The 13,879-nt window shown below is 34.4% G+C and overlaps 1 protein-coding gene across 1 annotated transcript in view; it reads left to right on the top strand.

The window, feature by feature from the left end:
- CERKL (ceramide kinase like) overlaps positions 1-13,879 on the top strand; it is a 120,851-nt gene that overhangs the window by 41,902 nt on the left and 65,070 nt on the right. The window contains exon 2 of the mRNA XM_063085928.1: positions 1,699-1,941. Within this exon, the coding sequence (XP_062941998.1) occupies positions 1,699-1,941 (243 nt within the window). The remainder of the gene's footprint in view (positions 1-1,698; positions 1,942-13,879) is intronic.

The following is a 13,879-nucleotide window of genomic DNA, read 5'->3' as shown; positions in this document are numbered from 1 at the left end:
GCAGAACTGAAATCTGAACCTTCTAAGAAATGACAGGTCTGAAAGATGGACTTTGGGTTCACCCCATCCCACCACCATAATTATGAAGAAAAGGGCTTTTTTCTTTTTCTTTCTTCTTTTTTTAGTGTTATGTGTACTTTGTGAGCAATCAGGCTATAGTTTGCAGAATAGTTGGGAGAGGCCAAAAAACTCCCTGAGAATGCAGCCAAAGAACTTAAATCACCTGAAATCCTTCCTCCCATGCGAGGGTAACATTGTGCATACTTCAAGAGCTAAGGAAGCTGAGCCAGGATCTCTATTTTCCTTGGTGTCATTTTTGCATCTGTTTCTATTCATTAATTTTTCTCCTGTCATGGGTCATATTTTTCTGCTCCTTTGCATGTCTAGTAATTTTGGATTGGATGGGAGATACTGTGAATTTCACCATGTAGAGTTGCTGGATATTTTGTATTCCTGTATTGTTGAGCTTCATTCTTAAATGTAGTTCAGTCCCTTGGAAACAGCGTAATATTTTTGAGGCTTGGTTTTAAGCTTTGGTAGGTGGCATTGCTGCCATCTTTAGTCAGATCACTAATGAGACAGTATTTTTTCTGAATATCCCATACTCTCTTCAATATCTCATAAATTTCAGTGGTTTCCACTTTGGCTGGTAGGAACACCTGTGTGATCTCCAAGCATTGTTCTGTTCATACTTCCAGGTAGTTCTTTCCCTGACCTCCCACATATGCTGATCAATACTAAGGTGAAACCTAAGGGGGACCTCTACCAATCAGCTTTTTCCTCTGCAGTGATTTGCCCTTTCCAGGCCATAGGTTGGGGGCAATCATATGGTTAACTTTTTTGTGTGTCCCCTCTTTTAGAGATCATCATCCTGTGCTATGCATTGTCCAATGTCTGAACATGGATGTTTCATGTGTCTCGTACACTTTTGTAGCTGTTTCAGGTGGAAGGTAAAACCAGTCCCTGTCATTCTACGTTGGCCAGAAGCAGATGTTTTGGAAGTACTTTTATAAAAGTATAAAACACTTCTGCTTTGGGAGTTACTTGAAACAGTTCTTTACCACAATGGTTATCTTTTCACCTGTGGTTAAAGATAACTTATAAAATTTTATGCCACCATTAAAAAAAAAGTCTGATTTTGGTAAGATTCAAGGGGATCTTTCTTTCTAAATTGGCAAGAGTTCATAATGTTTCCTACTCACAGTAATTGTACTGCTGCTTCTTTTGCATAAGTGTTACTTTACCAGGAATGTATACTTTTCTTCCTTTAAGGTTGCCTTTAATAACCTGTCATAAAGTTGCTTCTGTTAGTGTAAGTCTATTTTTTTTCCATTACTTTAGTTTGTCCCTATTAGTACCAAGGAGCCCCTTACATTATATCAGTTTATTACTGAAATGTTGCTTTGTTTATGTTCTCGTAATTCTTCATACATTGAATATCCTAAATATATGTCTTAGGCCTTTGTAATGTCTTAGGCCTTGTGTAGTAGCGACTCTCTTCCTTTTATTCTGTTCTTCTTGCTCATTCTTGGGAAAATAGACCCAATTTTTGTTTTCTTCCCTTTCCATCTTGTACAGGGATTGACATAAATGATAATCCATGAAATTACAAATGATAAAAATTTTCTGGGCTTTAATTATTATTCATACATTTAAGATGTAAGCATAATGACTTTGAAAAATTTAATTTCTTTTCAGGTGATTCCAAGTTTGATTTGCTATGTAAAGAAGAATTTGTTGAACTCAAAGACATATTCTCTGTGAAACTGAAACGGCGTTGTTCTGTTAAACAGCAGAGAAGTGGCACTTTATTAGGTATCACACTCTTCATCTGCTTGAAAAAAGATCAAAACAAATTAAAGAGCTCTACACTTGATCTTATTAATTTAAGTGAAGACTACTGTGATGTATGGTTTAGACAGTTCAAGAAAATTCTGGCAGGTGAGTACTCCGTATGGGAATTTTTAATGAACCTAGTTTCCTTGATGTAGATTGTTAATCTAAACATGTTATATTTATGAGTACAGATAACCTTTGATTATGTTGAGGTTGCTTTCTTCTCTTCCTAGTTTGTTGAATGTTTTTATACATTGAAACATATGTGAAAGGGTGTTGAATTTTGTCAAATGCTTTTTCTACATCAATTGAGACAATCATATGTTTTTTTGCCCTTCATTCTGTTAATGTGGTATATTACATTGATTTTTCATATGTTTAACCATCCTTGCATTCCTGGAATAAATCCTACTTGGTCATGGTTTAATTCTTCTAATATGCTATTGAATTTGGTTTGCTAGTATTCTGTTGAGAATTTTTACATCAATATTCATAAAGGATATTGGTCTGTGGTTTTTATGTAAGAAGAGTCTTGAAAAAGTTTATGGAAAGATTCATAATGTCTTTTAATTCTGTTTTTCTATGAACTTTTGAAGTGCTCTTGTAAGGTCTTTGTCTGGCTTTGGCATCAGGGTAATTCTGTCCTCATAGAACGAGTTGGGAAGTACCTCTTGAATGACCACTTTCACAAAGGAACTTTGATAATCTGAACTTAAATCATTTTGAGAGTTGTTTTTGGAAGCATTTTTTTCTATTAATGTCTCTCTTGAGCTTATATTAGAATTTATTATCCTTCCACCCACACACTGATTGCAAGTACATATGTATACAGGGTGGCTTGAGAATAAGAATTTTTTGAAAATAATATTTAACAGTCTGTGCTTTATATACTGCCAGTTGTTTATTTCAGGGTAGTTTATTTAAAGGTTAATATCTAGAGAAAAGAGAACATGTTTGTTAGACAAAATCTCTCAATGAATTCAGTGTATGTGAAATTTTTTTTTTTTTTTTTTTAATGACCGGTAAGGGGTTGTCGGCACCATGCTCTCCCAAGCGAGCTAACCGGCCATCCCTATATAGAGATCCAAACCCTTGGCTTTGGTGTTATCAGCACCACACTCTCCCGAGAGAGCCATGGGCCAACCCTTATCTAAAATTTCTAAATGACATTTTTATATTTCGCATACTAAATAAAATGCATAAATACAAATGCAATGCAATTTGTATTTCTAGAAGTTAACTAGTTAAAATAAAATTGTTTTTTTTAACAATTTTTAAGGTTGATTTATTTTTTTCTTTCATAGCTTTGCAAATCTTGCTTGCTTTTTTTTTTGTCCATTTCTTCCTGTTTGCCAGATTGGTCAGGGTAGAGGCAGCTGGTATAGTTGGTGGTGCAGTTTGGAGTTAAGTGGCACAGGACAGAGATGCATGTCATACAAAGAGCAGGCACACAGTGATGTAAGAAACTTCCAGGTCCAGCACCAATGATAAGAAGGCATAGGACTCAAGTTGGTCAAGGTTAGCCAGCCAATAAGGCTATGCCCATAGAAGATGAGCTGAAGTTACAGTACATCAAAACTGGGAGATCCTATTACTAAGTAGCCCTATGCATCCTTGTCAGCCCCTCTGGGACCTCCAAGGAGACCTAATTCCTTCAAGAGGGTCAAGGAACCCACAGAGGCCATAGCTTAATTCATTTCTTTGAAAACACGGAGAATATGTGTAATTAATTAAAATCATTCTGCTTTAACAGTGGATCTTTTACTGTGTTGTTATTTCAAATTCATGCCAAAAAAGATAAAAAGTTAAAATTAAAAAAATAATTCAATTGAATTAAATTTATTAACATGACCAGGTATTTATAAGATTTGCATGGTCTATAAAATAAGAATGTGTTATTTGATTAGGAGAGTCAAAGCTCTTTCTTGCACTGAAGATCTGAGGAAGTCTTTTCCCCAGGGGTTTATAAAGGGCTGGTTGAGGCAATTCCTTAATATATCTCATCCATAAAACCAATAGCAAGCAAGCAGAGAACATCACAACAAAACTCAATTCAGTAAAAGCAATTTTATAGGAGTAGAGGGACTTATCAAAAACAAGACATAACAAAACAAGACAAAACAAAATTGTCCAGATTATTACTCAGTTAAAGGAATGATGTTTTGGTTTGATCTAGGGTTAAAATACAGACAATTACAGAGATGGATAAACTACTTATCTTTTAGGCTATTATCCTCTAGGAATGTTACTATCTGTAACTTTGATTTTGGTAAGAGTTGGAGGCAGTAAAATGTATAGGGTCATATTCTCTTCCATGGTCCTGGAGAACGGAGTGATTTTGCTGAATAAAAGTAAGTAGAATGACTTCTTAAACCAATCAATGCAAACAAACAAACAACACAAGGTTGAAATCCTCTAACGAAAATGAAGGATCCTAACTAAGACTGTATGAATAAGACTGCTCTATCTCTGCATGCAAGTGGCCCCAGAAAGCCAACTCCTCCTCATCTCTGCCTCCCAACGAAGAGAGTTAAGAGTCAGCTTCATCATATTAAAGTAAACAGTTGAGTCTCCAAAGCTCTCTACCAATCCTTATACAATATTGGCACTTCCTTTTTAAGGTTACGATCTTACAAAGTTTTTCTTAATGTTTCTTTCACTTTCAAAATCATATAATCCAGGTGTTCATTAAAATGTCTGTAATCTCAGAGTCAAATACATTGGCTTAAACCTCATTCCATAAGTGGAGGAAGCCTTGTATCTCTCCCAGTCTCTCTGGGATAAGGGCTATTGCTCTCACATCCACTGTCTCTGTTCTGTGCTACAGTGCATTAGACTTGACAGATGATGATTGTACAGTGGTTCCCCTCTGCAAAAAAAAAAAAAAAGGAAAAAAGAAATCCACATTTAAGGAGTTTGTGTTTGAAGCTAATTGAAGTTGGGAGGTGATGGATCGAAGTTTATATCACAAAAATATAAATGACTTACAGTTAAATATTAGACATCCCCAAACTCAAGTCCAAAGACCTTGCTTTTAACTGGTTTTGCTGGCAAAACCAACGAATTATTTTTTTTAAGTTGCATTGATTTATTTTGAAGTTTGTCTTTATTTAGCAAATGGGATGTTTTTCCAGCTAGCCTTTACGTCCCCCACCCCCTTGTTCTTCTATTAAAAAAAAAAATAAAGGAGACATTAAAGCTTCAAGTGGATGGTCTTTTAGTCTCATTATTCTAATAATTATAATTTTAGTATAGTTTGAATATTAAGAGTTATTTTCAAATATGCACTTTATATTTTGAATTAGAGCAATGAATAAGATGTGATTTTTAATAGAAGAACAAATTGGTAGCACTAGAAGGAGAAAGCAAGCAGCTCTTAAATACTTGAGATTTTAAGACTAAAATCTATTTATTTGAAAATGAGTTAAGTCTTTTCACATTCCAATTTTCTGAACAAAGTTTAGCACAGCATCTTTTTTTATTTCTAGTAATGGAATAGTCACCATAACTTTATTGACTAGTAGGCAATAGAAGTTAATTCATCCAACACACATTTTTGTATCAGGCATTGCGTTAAGTCCTGGGAATACAAAAATGAAGGTGTATTTGTTTCTTTTGCTCATAGTAGAATATCTAAAAATAGGAAATTTATCGAAAAAATGAAATTTATTCCTTACAGTCTTGGAGGCTGGGAAGTCCACAGTCCATGGGACACATCTGGTGAGGGCCTTCTTCTGGATAGGAACTCTCTCGGGGTTCTGCGGTGATACAGGGTACCACATGGCAAGGATGGCAAGAGCTCTCTCACATGCTCCTTATAAAGCCACCAGTCTACAATCATGATTACTCATTACTCCATGAGTGAATTAATCCATTCATGAGGGCACAGTTCTCACGATCCAATCACCTCTCAAAGGCCTCCAGCCTTTCAAATATCGTAATTGGATTTCCCACACTCAGCACTGTCACTGTGGATCAAGTTTCTAACACATGAGGTTTTGGGGGACACATTTGACCCATAGCAGGAGGAATTGTAAAACTATATAGAACTCTTGCCCTGGACACAGATAGGACATTGTATTAAAAATATATTAGGGGCTACAATGAAGATATGAACAAACTAATAGGAAATATAACCATTGATCATTGATTCATAAATTTAAATCTTTAAAAATGTAATTGTTATTTACTTATTAAATTTATTAAAAGTGATATGTAGTCATCGATAAGCCTGATATATAGTCACTGATATGCCTAATATGTGGCCATTGTCATGAAAGTAATTTAACAGTCTTTTCTGCTTTTTTTATACCTGTGATACAAAGGTAAGTACATGAAACCTTTAAATATAGCATGTGTGTACACTAGATATGTTAATTTTTATTCAATTAGGGTGTAATCCAGTTTCTACATATTTGAGTTTCCTAGAAATGGTGAATTGGAAGCTCCCCTGGACTCTGAACCAATCTTTTCCCTAGAAACTATAACCAGTACTTTAAAGGCTATTCAAAGGCTTTCTGGCAGGCACCCCACATAGGAGGAGAGAACAAAGTACCCCTCAGGTGGTATTCCCAACCCTCAGAACTGAGAGATGTTACAGGAGTCGAATTAGATGATCTCCAGTGGAGGACTTGGCAGAAGTCTACAGAAGTGAAGAAAAAGATTTTTTAAAAAGAAAGAAAAGAAAATTTCTGAAGCCTTGTGCTCAAGTAACTCAGAGAATGGCAATGACTTAACCAGATATAGTGAAATCAGGACACTGATCTGAAGGGAAGATGTTGTTCTAGGCACACTTGGGATATATTACAAGATCCTGTTGGAGATGATTAGCAAGCAGCCTGGCATTTTGGTAGAATTTTATGAAGAAGTGAAGAAGAGTTGATGTGATAGGAATAGATGAAAGCTTGGAAGGAAGTAGTGTAGAGTTTTTTTAAAAGCAAAGGACTAAATACAGAATCTTGGGGGAATACTCATGTATTAAAATAGGCAGAGAAGATAAAAGTAAGAAAAAAAGGAAGGAATGGTCCAAGAAAACAAAAACAAAAACAAAAAAAGAACACTGTAGCAAAGGACTATGGCATTTTATTGCTATATTTAGGTTTTGCTAATTTATTTATAATTTATTTGTTTAATAACTATCCAGAAATAATTAACAAAGTTATTTTTAGCACACATTTGGTTGAGTTACTTTTGATGTCGTGTTTTTTCTGTTTTCTTTTCTAAATGTTAACTTCACAAAGTAGACAAAAATAAATGAGCCACATTTTAAAATTCATTTTGTTTTTGTAATGTAGTCTGCTCTTATCTTCTATTTTAATAGCCTCACTTAGTTTTCAGATATGAAACATAAAATGAAAAAGTTATTTAAATATCTGTTTTTTATTCCTAGCTAAGAAGAGTAATTTTTCCTATTTTGCACTAGATGTCAAATCTGTGTTCTGTGTGATAATGGTGCTAGTCTTCATAGGATGCCTTCCTTGAGAGCAAAAACCAGGGCTTTAAAAAACAATAGCTTTGTTTACTACTTTAGGTTGCCTTGTATAAGCAAATCATTGTAAAATACATTTTGGATGTCCTTTTGTCCAAGCTATATCACCAATTATATTACCAAGAACCAGGCAGAATTTTTCTTAGTGGGAGAATAGAATGATGTGAAACTTTTTATTTGGATGTGCTGCCAAATGATGTACTAATAAGGAAAAATGAACTGGAAATCAGTATCATAAAAATTATTTTTAAATGATCAGTAGTTATATGTCAAAAAATGATAGTTTCAAACATTGGGTTATGTACTATTTGAATGGGAACACTTGTCTCCTTAGGGACAAGTTATTTTCTGCAAGGATGTTATGTTTGAAATACAAGTTGTTTCTTTTTTGAAGCATTGAAAAAGCGATTTAAGACTTTAGTTTATGACCAGCTGAGCTGGACATTAAAATCATGCATGTCACCTTTGAATATGGTTTTACTATAAATATATATTCCAGTAATGTGGAGAACGATTAAATAAGCATTACCTTATTTACATGTCAGTATCAAAGTCCAATCCCATTTGAGGTTCTCTGTCCAGCAAAGATCACGTGGTGTCCACCTCCTGGAGTAGCTTCAAACTGGAGTCTACGGAGTGTCACCAAACCAGTCCCCAAGATTTGCCTCACTATGTGGGCTCACCTACCACACATTCTTGAACTAGTGTAGCTCATAAATGATATGGTTTATATTTAGTGGTTCTGAGTAAGGCTTTGAACAAAGCTTCCAAAAATAAAACATTTGAAACTCTCTGATTTAGCCATCCTAAGAATGATAACCTTTTAGCATATTATAACCTGTCATGCCATTTTGCTTACCTCCAGGCACACAGAGACTTCAGAATGTCTTTTTAGCTACCCAAATATACACACATTATGGCAACCATACATTTAAAATTATCAGAGAATGTTCATGTAATTATATTCTTTTCAGTTTCATTATTTTCCATTATCATTTTGATTTTTTTTTCTGTTTATAGTTATTGGTTTTTATTTCAAAATATTTAATATAGCCATCATAGGGTATGATTCCTACCTGTTGTGTTTCATAATAACCTATGTTGTATTAAATTTATAAAATATTGAGACATGTAAAAAATTTATTTTTTTCAATAAGTTACTTATTAAATATATAATGTTTTTTCTTTCTATAGCTTAAGATTGCTTACAAACCAATTTACAAATAAGACACAAATATTTTATCAAAGTATTGAAATTGAGTTAAAAATACTTGTAAGTTTACTTCAAAGTTATGTTGTTGTTTTTTTTTCCTACTTCCTCAAATGTTCTATTGCCTTCTGAGCTGAACATTCAGAGGAAAATAGTGACATTAAGTGGCCTGTACAGGGTTCTGAACCCATGACCTTGGTGTTGTAAGGCTGTGCTCTAAACAATGAGCTAACTGGTCAGCCCTCTTCCTATTAAATTCTAAATGACTAGTAGGACTGCTTAACTCTTCAAAGGATACTAACATATTAAAGGAAATTCTTTTTAAACCAAACCTTCAATTTTATCAATTTTCTAACTGAAAATGTAAGTGTATGGAAACACAGTTATCTTGTAAAATTTGCTTAATAAAGGAATAGAGGAAAAATTGTTATTTATCTTGAACCTAGAGCATACTAGTTTGGTATTTAAGCCATTTCCATTCCAGCAATTGGCAGTGTAAAAAATTCGTCATGAGTAGGATTCTGCAGACATAACAAACTGGAGCATTAGACACCTATGAACTTTACCTAATAGAACAAGCAGAGAATATGAAGTAAGCACATTTAAAATGGTCAAACAAATTGAAAACACAACAGAATAGGGTACTGTCAAAAAAGACAACATTTTTTCTATAACATATGTATGTGTGAATTTCATCTTTTAAAAATTCATCCTTCTTAAGACTTGTCCCTAAGTCTGAGAATTGAGAAGTTCTGATTAATTAGGTCTTGGTAGGCCCAAGGCATGGGTTTTTTTAATAAGTCCCTTCAATGATTCTAATGTGTTTCCAGGGCCAAGAAACACGGATGTTGAAGATTTAAGCAACACAGTCTGATTTAATGAACATGTGTAGAACCCTGCATGGCACACTTATCAAAGATATCTTTGCAAGAATTTTAAGTGACAGAACATTCTATATATTCTTGTTATTTTAAATCTCCTTAAAGGTAAACTAATATCTGTTCTCAAGTCATGTAAGGATATCAGGTATTTTCCAAGAGTTTTACCATGCAAATAGTTCAGAAGATCTTGGTAAAGGCTGACAGAGGCATGCCCAGGACTTCCTTTCAAGTTTTATTTTCTTCTAGGACCAGCTCTAACTTATAGCCACTAACCTGTCAGCTGAAAGCAAGCTAGAATTAACTCTTTAGAAGCTATTTATTCTATTTATACTTGTGATGAGTGACATTAGACAGTCTCCCCAAAGGCTTCCTACTGGCCTCTGTAGTGTTTTTATTCTAAGAGAAGGACGTATTTTGCATACAATTGATTATAATTATATTGAAAAACAATTAATTGGTGTCATACAAGAAAATTATATCCCTGCTTTAGTCACTGACAGACTATCCTGAGAATAGAAGTTAAGAAGTATATTCATTTTCAAGTTATTGTTAATATATTTCAAAACCTTTTGCTAGGAAGAAGCCCTTTAGACTGTCTTTTGTATAACCCTTTTCCTTGAAGAAACAATTTAGAAAGGCTTTATCAGATCTTATCATGTGATTGTATTCAAAGTGCTAAATGAAGATTCTCTAAATGTTTCCAGCAAAATATGGAATTAAGTTTTCATGCTGTTAAATAAATTACTTAACATTTCCTTTACTGAATTATAGAAGTCATTATTTTAAAAATTTAAATCCTAATGATAATAGCTGACATTTATTAAAAGCATTTACCATGTGCCACTTTTGTAAGCAAATTTTATGAATGATCTCATTAAATCTTCATAATAATGGCATCAAAGAGCTATAAATATGTTCTTATGTAAAAAGGGGAATATAATAATGAATTTTATGAGTTTTGTGAGGTTTGAGGAATTAATGTATGACTTAGCAAATAGTAAAATTAAGTAAATGCTTATTATAATCATCATCACCTTTTAGTTTATAAATGAGAAAATTAAGTGTTAAATAGTTTAAAATTTTGTTAATCTGATGTTTAACAACTGGTAGGTGGTGGAAGAGCTGGAAACAAACTCATATCTGTCTGAATCTGGAGCATGACCCCTTAACTAACGTGCTATTCCTACCAGGTCAGTGCTATATCTTACAGTTCTCAAGTATGTTATATAGATTCAGCCTCCCTAATTTGAAAATCTGAAATCCAAGATGCTCCAAAACTTGAAACCTTGTGAGTGCTAACATAAAGCTCAAAGGAAATGCTCATTGGAGAATTTTGGATTTTGGATTTTCAGTTTAGGGATTCTCAACTGGTATGTATAATGCAAATCTTTCAAAAATCCAAAGTCTGAAACACTTCTGTTCCTAAGCATTTCAGATAAGGGATACGCAACCTGTATTTAGTGTCTGCTTTAGATTCTACTCTGAAAAAAGGACTTCAAACACTTGTTAGGAAGTATCCGCATCTTATTTTAAAATTATCCCTCTCTAGTGTTCTTTTCTCATCATTATGGTTCAGAACTCTAGATGCTTGGACCGGGAAATAGTTAGGGTAAGCAGTAATACCATAATGCATTATTCAATACTTAAAAATTCTTCATCATGACTGTCACTACTATTGAAATTTCTCAAGTGCCTTGGGATAAATTGGGCATGCACTATGGCAAAGACGGCAGACATTTCTTTTTGTTAACCTAGAGGGATTTTAAAAACGTGTATAAACACACTGGTTTGTGACTGATTAGCAGGTTTTATGGTTAACAGATTTTCCTATGAAAACACAAATGCTGTAAGCCTACAGGAGAGATTAAAAGTTTAATCAGTCCTTAGATGAGAGTGCAGTAATTGTCACTTAACAACTTTTGTCACTGGAAAGAAATGAAGTAAAGTAACAAAGCACCATTCTCACAGTATGCATAAGTAGGAAATACATAATATTTCCTGTGAAGTGACAAATTATTATTAAGCCCCCTGGCATTCATTAGACTATCATTAATGGTAATGAAATTGTGTGGTATTTATATAGATATTATATGTAACTCTAGGAATCTTATAATCTTGTATACACTTATTTGCTGCTATTTGAGACAGGTAGTTTAATATTTGCGATGGTTACATGCTGAAGCATTGTAATAACAGTTTTCAAATCAATCATTTTTTTCCTTATTTATCATTAAAGAGAAAACATCTATTTTTATTTTAGTTTTTGAAAAAACACCTTAAGTGGAAATGATGTATTTTGAAAAAGTTCATTTCCAATGTATTTTGAAAAAGTTCATTTCCTGTTTCTACTAGTTACATACCTTAGTTCTTTTTCCAATGAAAAGAGAAGAAAGGGGCAAAGATGAAGCCATTTGTGTGGTCAGGTTCCTGGGCCCTTTGCAGCATTAATGCCAGGCTGTGTTCTCTTGTACCTTAGTACCTTCCCACAAGCTAATGAAGGGCAAATCTAGAAACTTCCCTTTGCCTGGAGTGCCCCTTATCTCTTGTTTGCCCAGTGAAGTCCAGTTTGCAGGTCAAGGCATGGGACAAACAGCAAATCCTCTGCAAAGCTGACTGAGTCACATAGCAAAATCAAGCACTTTCTCTTTGAGGTTCTCATAGCACTGCTCATAATCTGATAGAACATATCACAGTTACATTCTAACTGTTGGCTCACACAGGTGACAGTTTATTGGACTGTAAGCTCTTTTTAAGCACAGAGATTGTTAAGCATTTGGAACAGGGTTTCACATAAAGTATGTACTCAATAAATATTTGTTATTGTTATTATTTTTTATTTCTAACACTTGGCATAGTGCCTAGCTCAGTAAATAGTGAAGCGAACTGAGTATATTGCTTGTCTGTTATGCATTAGGCATTATCCTAGTTGCTTTTGACCAATCCTTTTAATAAACCAACTCATTTAATCTGTAACACTTTGATGGTGGTCAAGACTTTTTTTTTTTTTTTTTTTTAAAGCCCCACGGATGGCTCAGGAAGCAGAACTGTAAGAGATTGGTTGACTTGCCCTGTGTTGGGTGATTATAAAGAGGTGGAGCAAGATTCAGATTCAGGCTTTTCTAATTCAAAACTCCACCCACTTTTAATTACACCACACTGCCTCCCAACAAAAAGATTTAAAACCTTAATCTTTAAAAAAGAGTAGTATTGGTTTCTTTTTTTTTTTTTTCTGACATCAGGAGCTTTTTTTTTTTTTAGTATTGGTTTCTTGAAAGGCAGTATAACTGTGACATTTTGAAATATGTATTTGGTCTTTGTCCCTGTCCCTTTCCTGGCATACAGCTCCTAAAATCCTTAGAATCTCCAAAGTAATGTCTTTTTGCATGCTGATGTGTTGACTGATGGCTGGCAGCCCCTACATAGCTTCAAGATGGGAGCTGGTCACCTGAAAGATGTAGGCAGGATTAGAAAATTGGGACTTTCAGCCCCACCCCCCAACCTCTGGCAAGGGGAGAGGGGCTGAAGGTTAAGCTGGGGCTGAAGGTTAAGCTGATCATCAGTGGCAGATGATTTAGTCGATCATGCCTATGTAATGAAGCCTCCATTAAAAACCCAAAATAATTGGGTTTGGAGAGCTTCTGGATGGCTGGACACATGGAGGTTTGAGAAAGCGGTGCACTCGGGGAGGGCATGAAGCCCTACACCCTTCCTGTGTGACTTGCCCTTACAAATGGGGAGAAGGAGACACAAAGGGGTGAACAATTTGCACAAGGTCACACAGCTGTAAAGTTATGGAACGGGAATTCAAACCCAGGCAATCTGGTCCCACAGTCTGTGTTCTTAACCCACCATGCTTTCCTGACACTTTAAAAGTTAGAAAGTGTGTTCCATAGTCTGTAAAGTTGCTGCAAAGAGAATCACATTTTAAACCTGGCTAAGTCTATTAGCTGCTATCTTTGCAGATTTTGCCATCCTTGTAACTCCTTTCTTGGTTGCTTACATAATTGGGCATCAGACAAAGTTAGGAAATATTAGAAATATTTCAGGTATCGTGTGCAAAAGTTACTTGGATTAGCTTTCCCCCCCTTCACAATAGTTAAACTATTCATTTGAAATACTACAGTTGGCTTTTTTATATGTACTCAAGTTTTTTTTTCTCTATCATCTTCATTGATTTTATTATATCTTTTTGAAAATGTAGGACATTAACAAGTTTACAGAAGAAAACCTTTCTGTATTGTTTCCACCTCATTCCTCTTACACACTCCTTATAGGTAACCAATTGCACTGGTTTCTGGTTTTTCTTATTTGCAAAATTACCGGATGTATTATGTTTTTAAAATTTCCTTCCTTCTTACACAAAAAGTAACACGCAATATAAACTCTTTTCACTTTGCTTTATTACTTAATATGTACTAGAAATCACCCCATATCATTTTATAGACAGTTTCATTATTATTTTTT

The sequence above is a fragment of the Cynocephalus volans genome, chromosome 1 (assembly GCF_027409185.1).
Source record: "Cynocephalus volans isolate mCynVol1 chromosome 1, mCynVol1.pri, whole genome shotgun sequence".
NCBI lineage: Eukaryota > Metazoa > Chordata > Mammalia > Dermoptera > Cynocephalidae > Cynocephalus > Cynocephalus volans.
The sequence above is the reverse complement of the archived record's forward strand: the minus strand, read 5'-3'. Positions and strand labels throughout refer to the sequence as shown.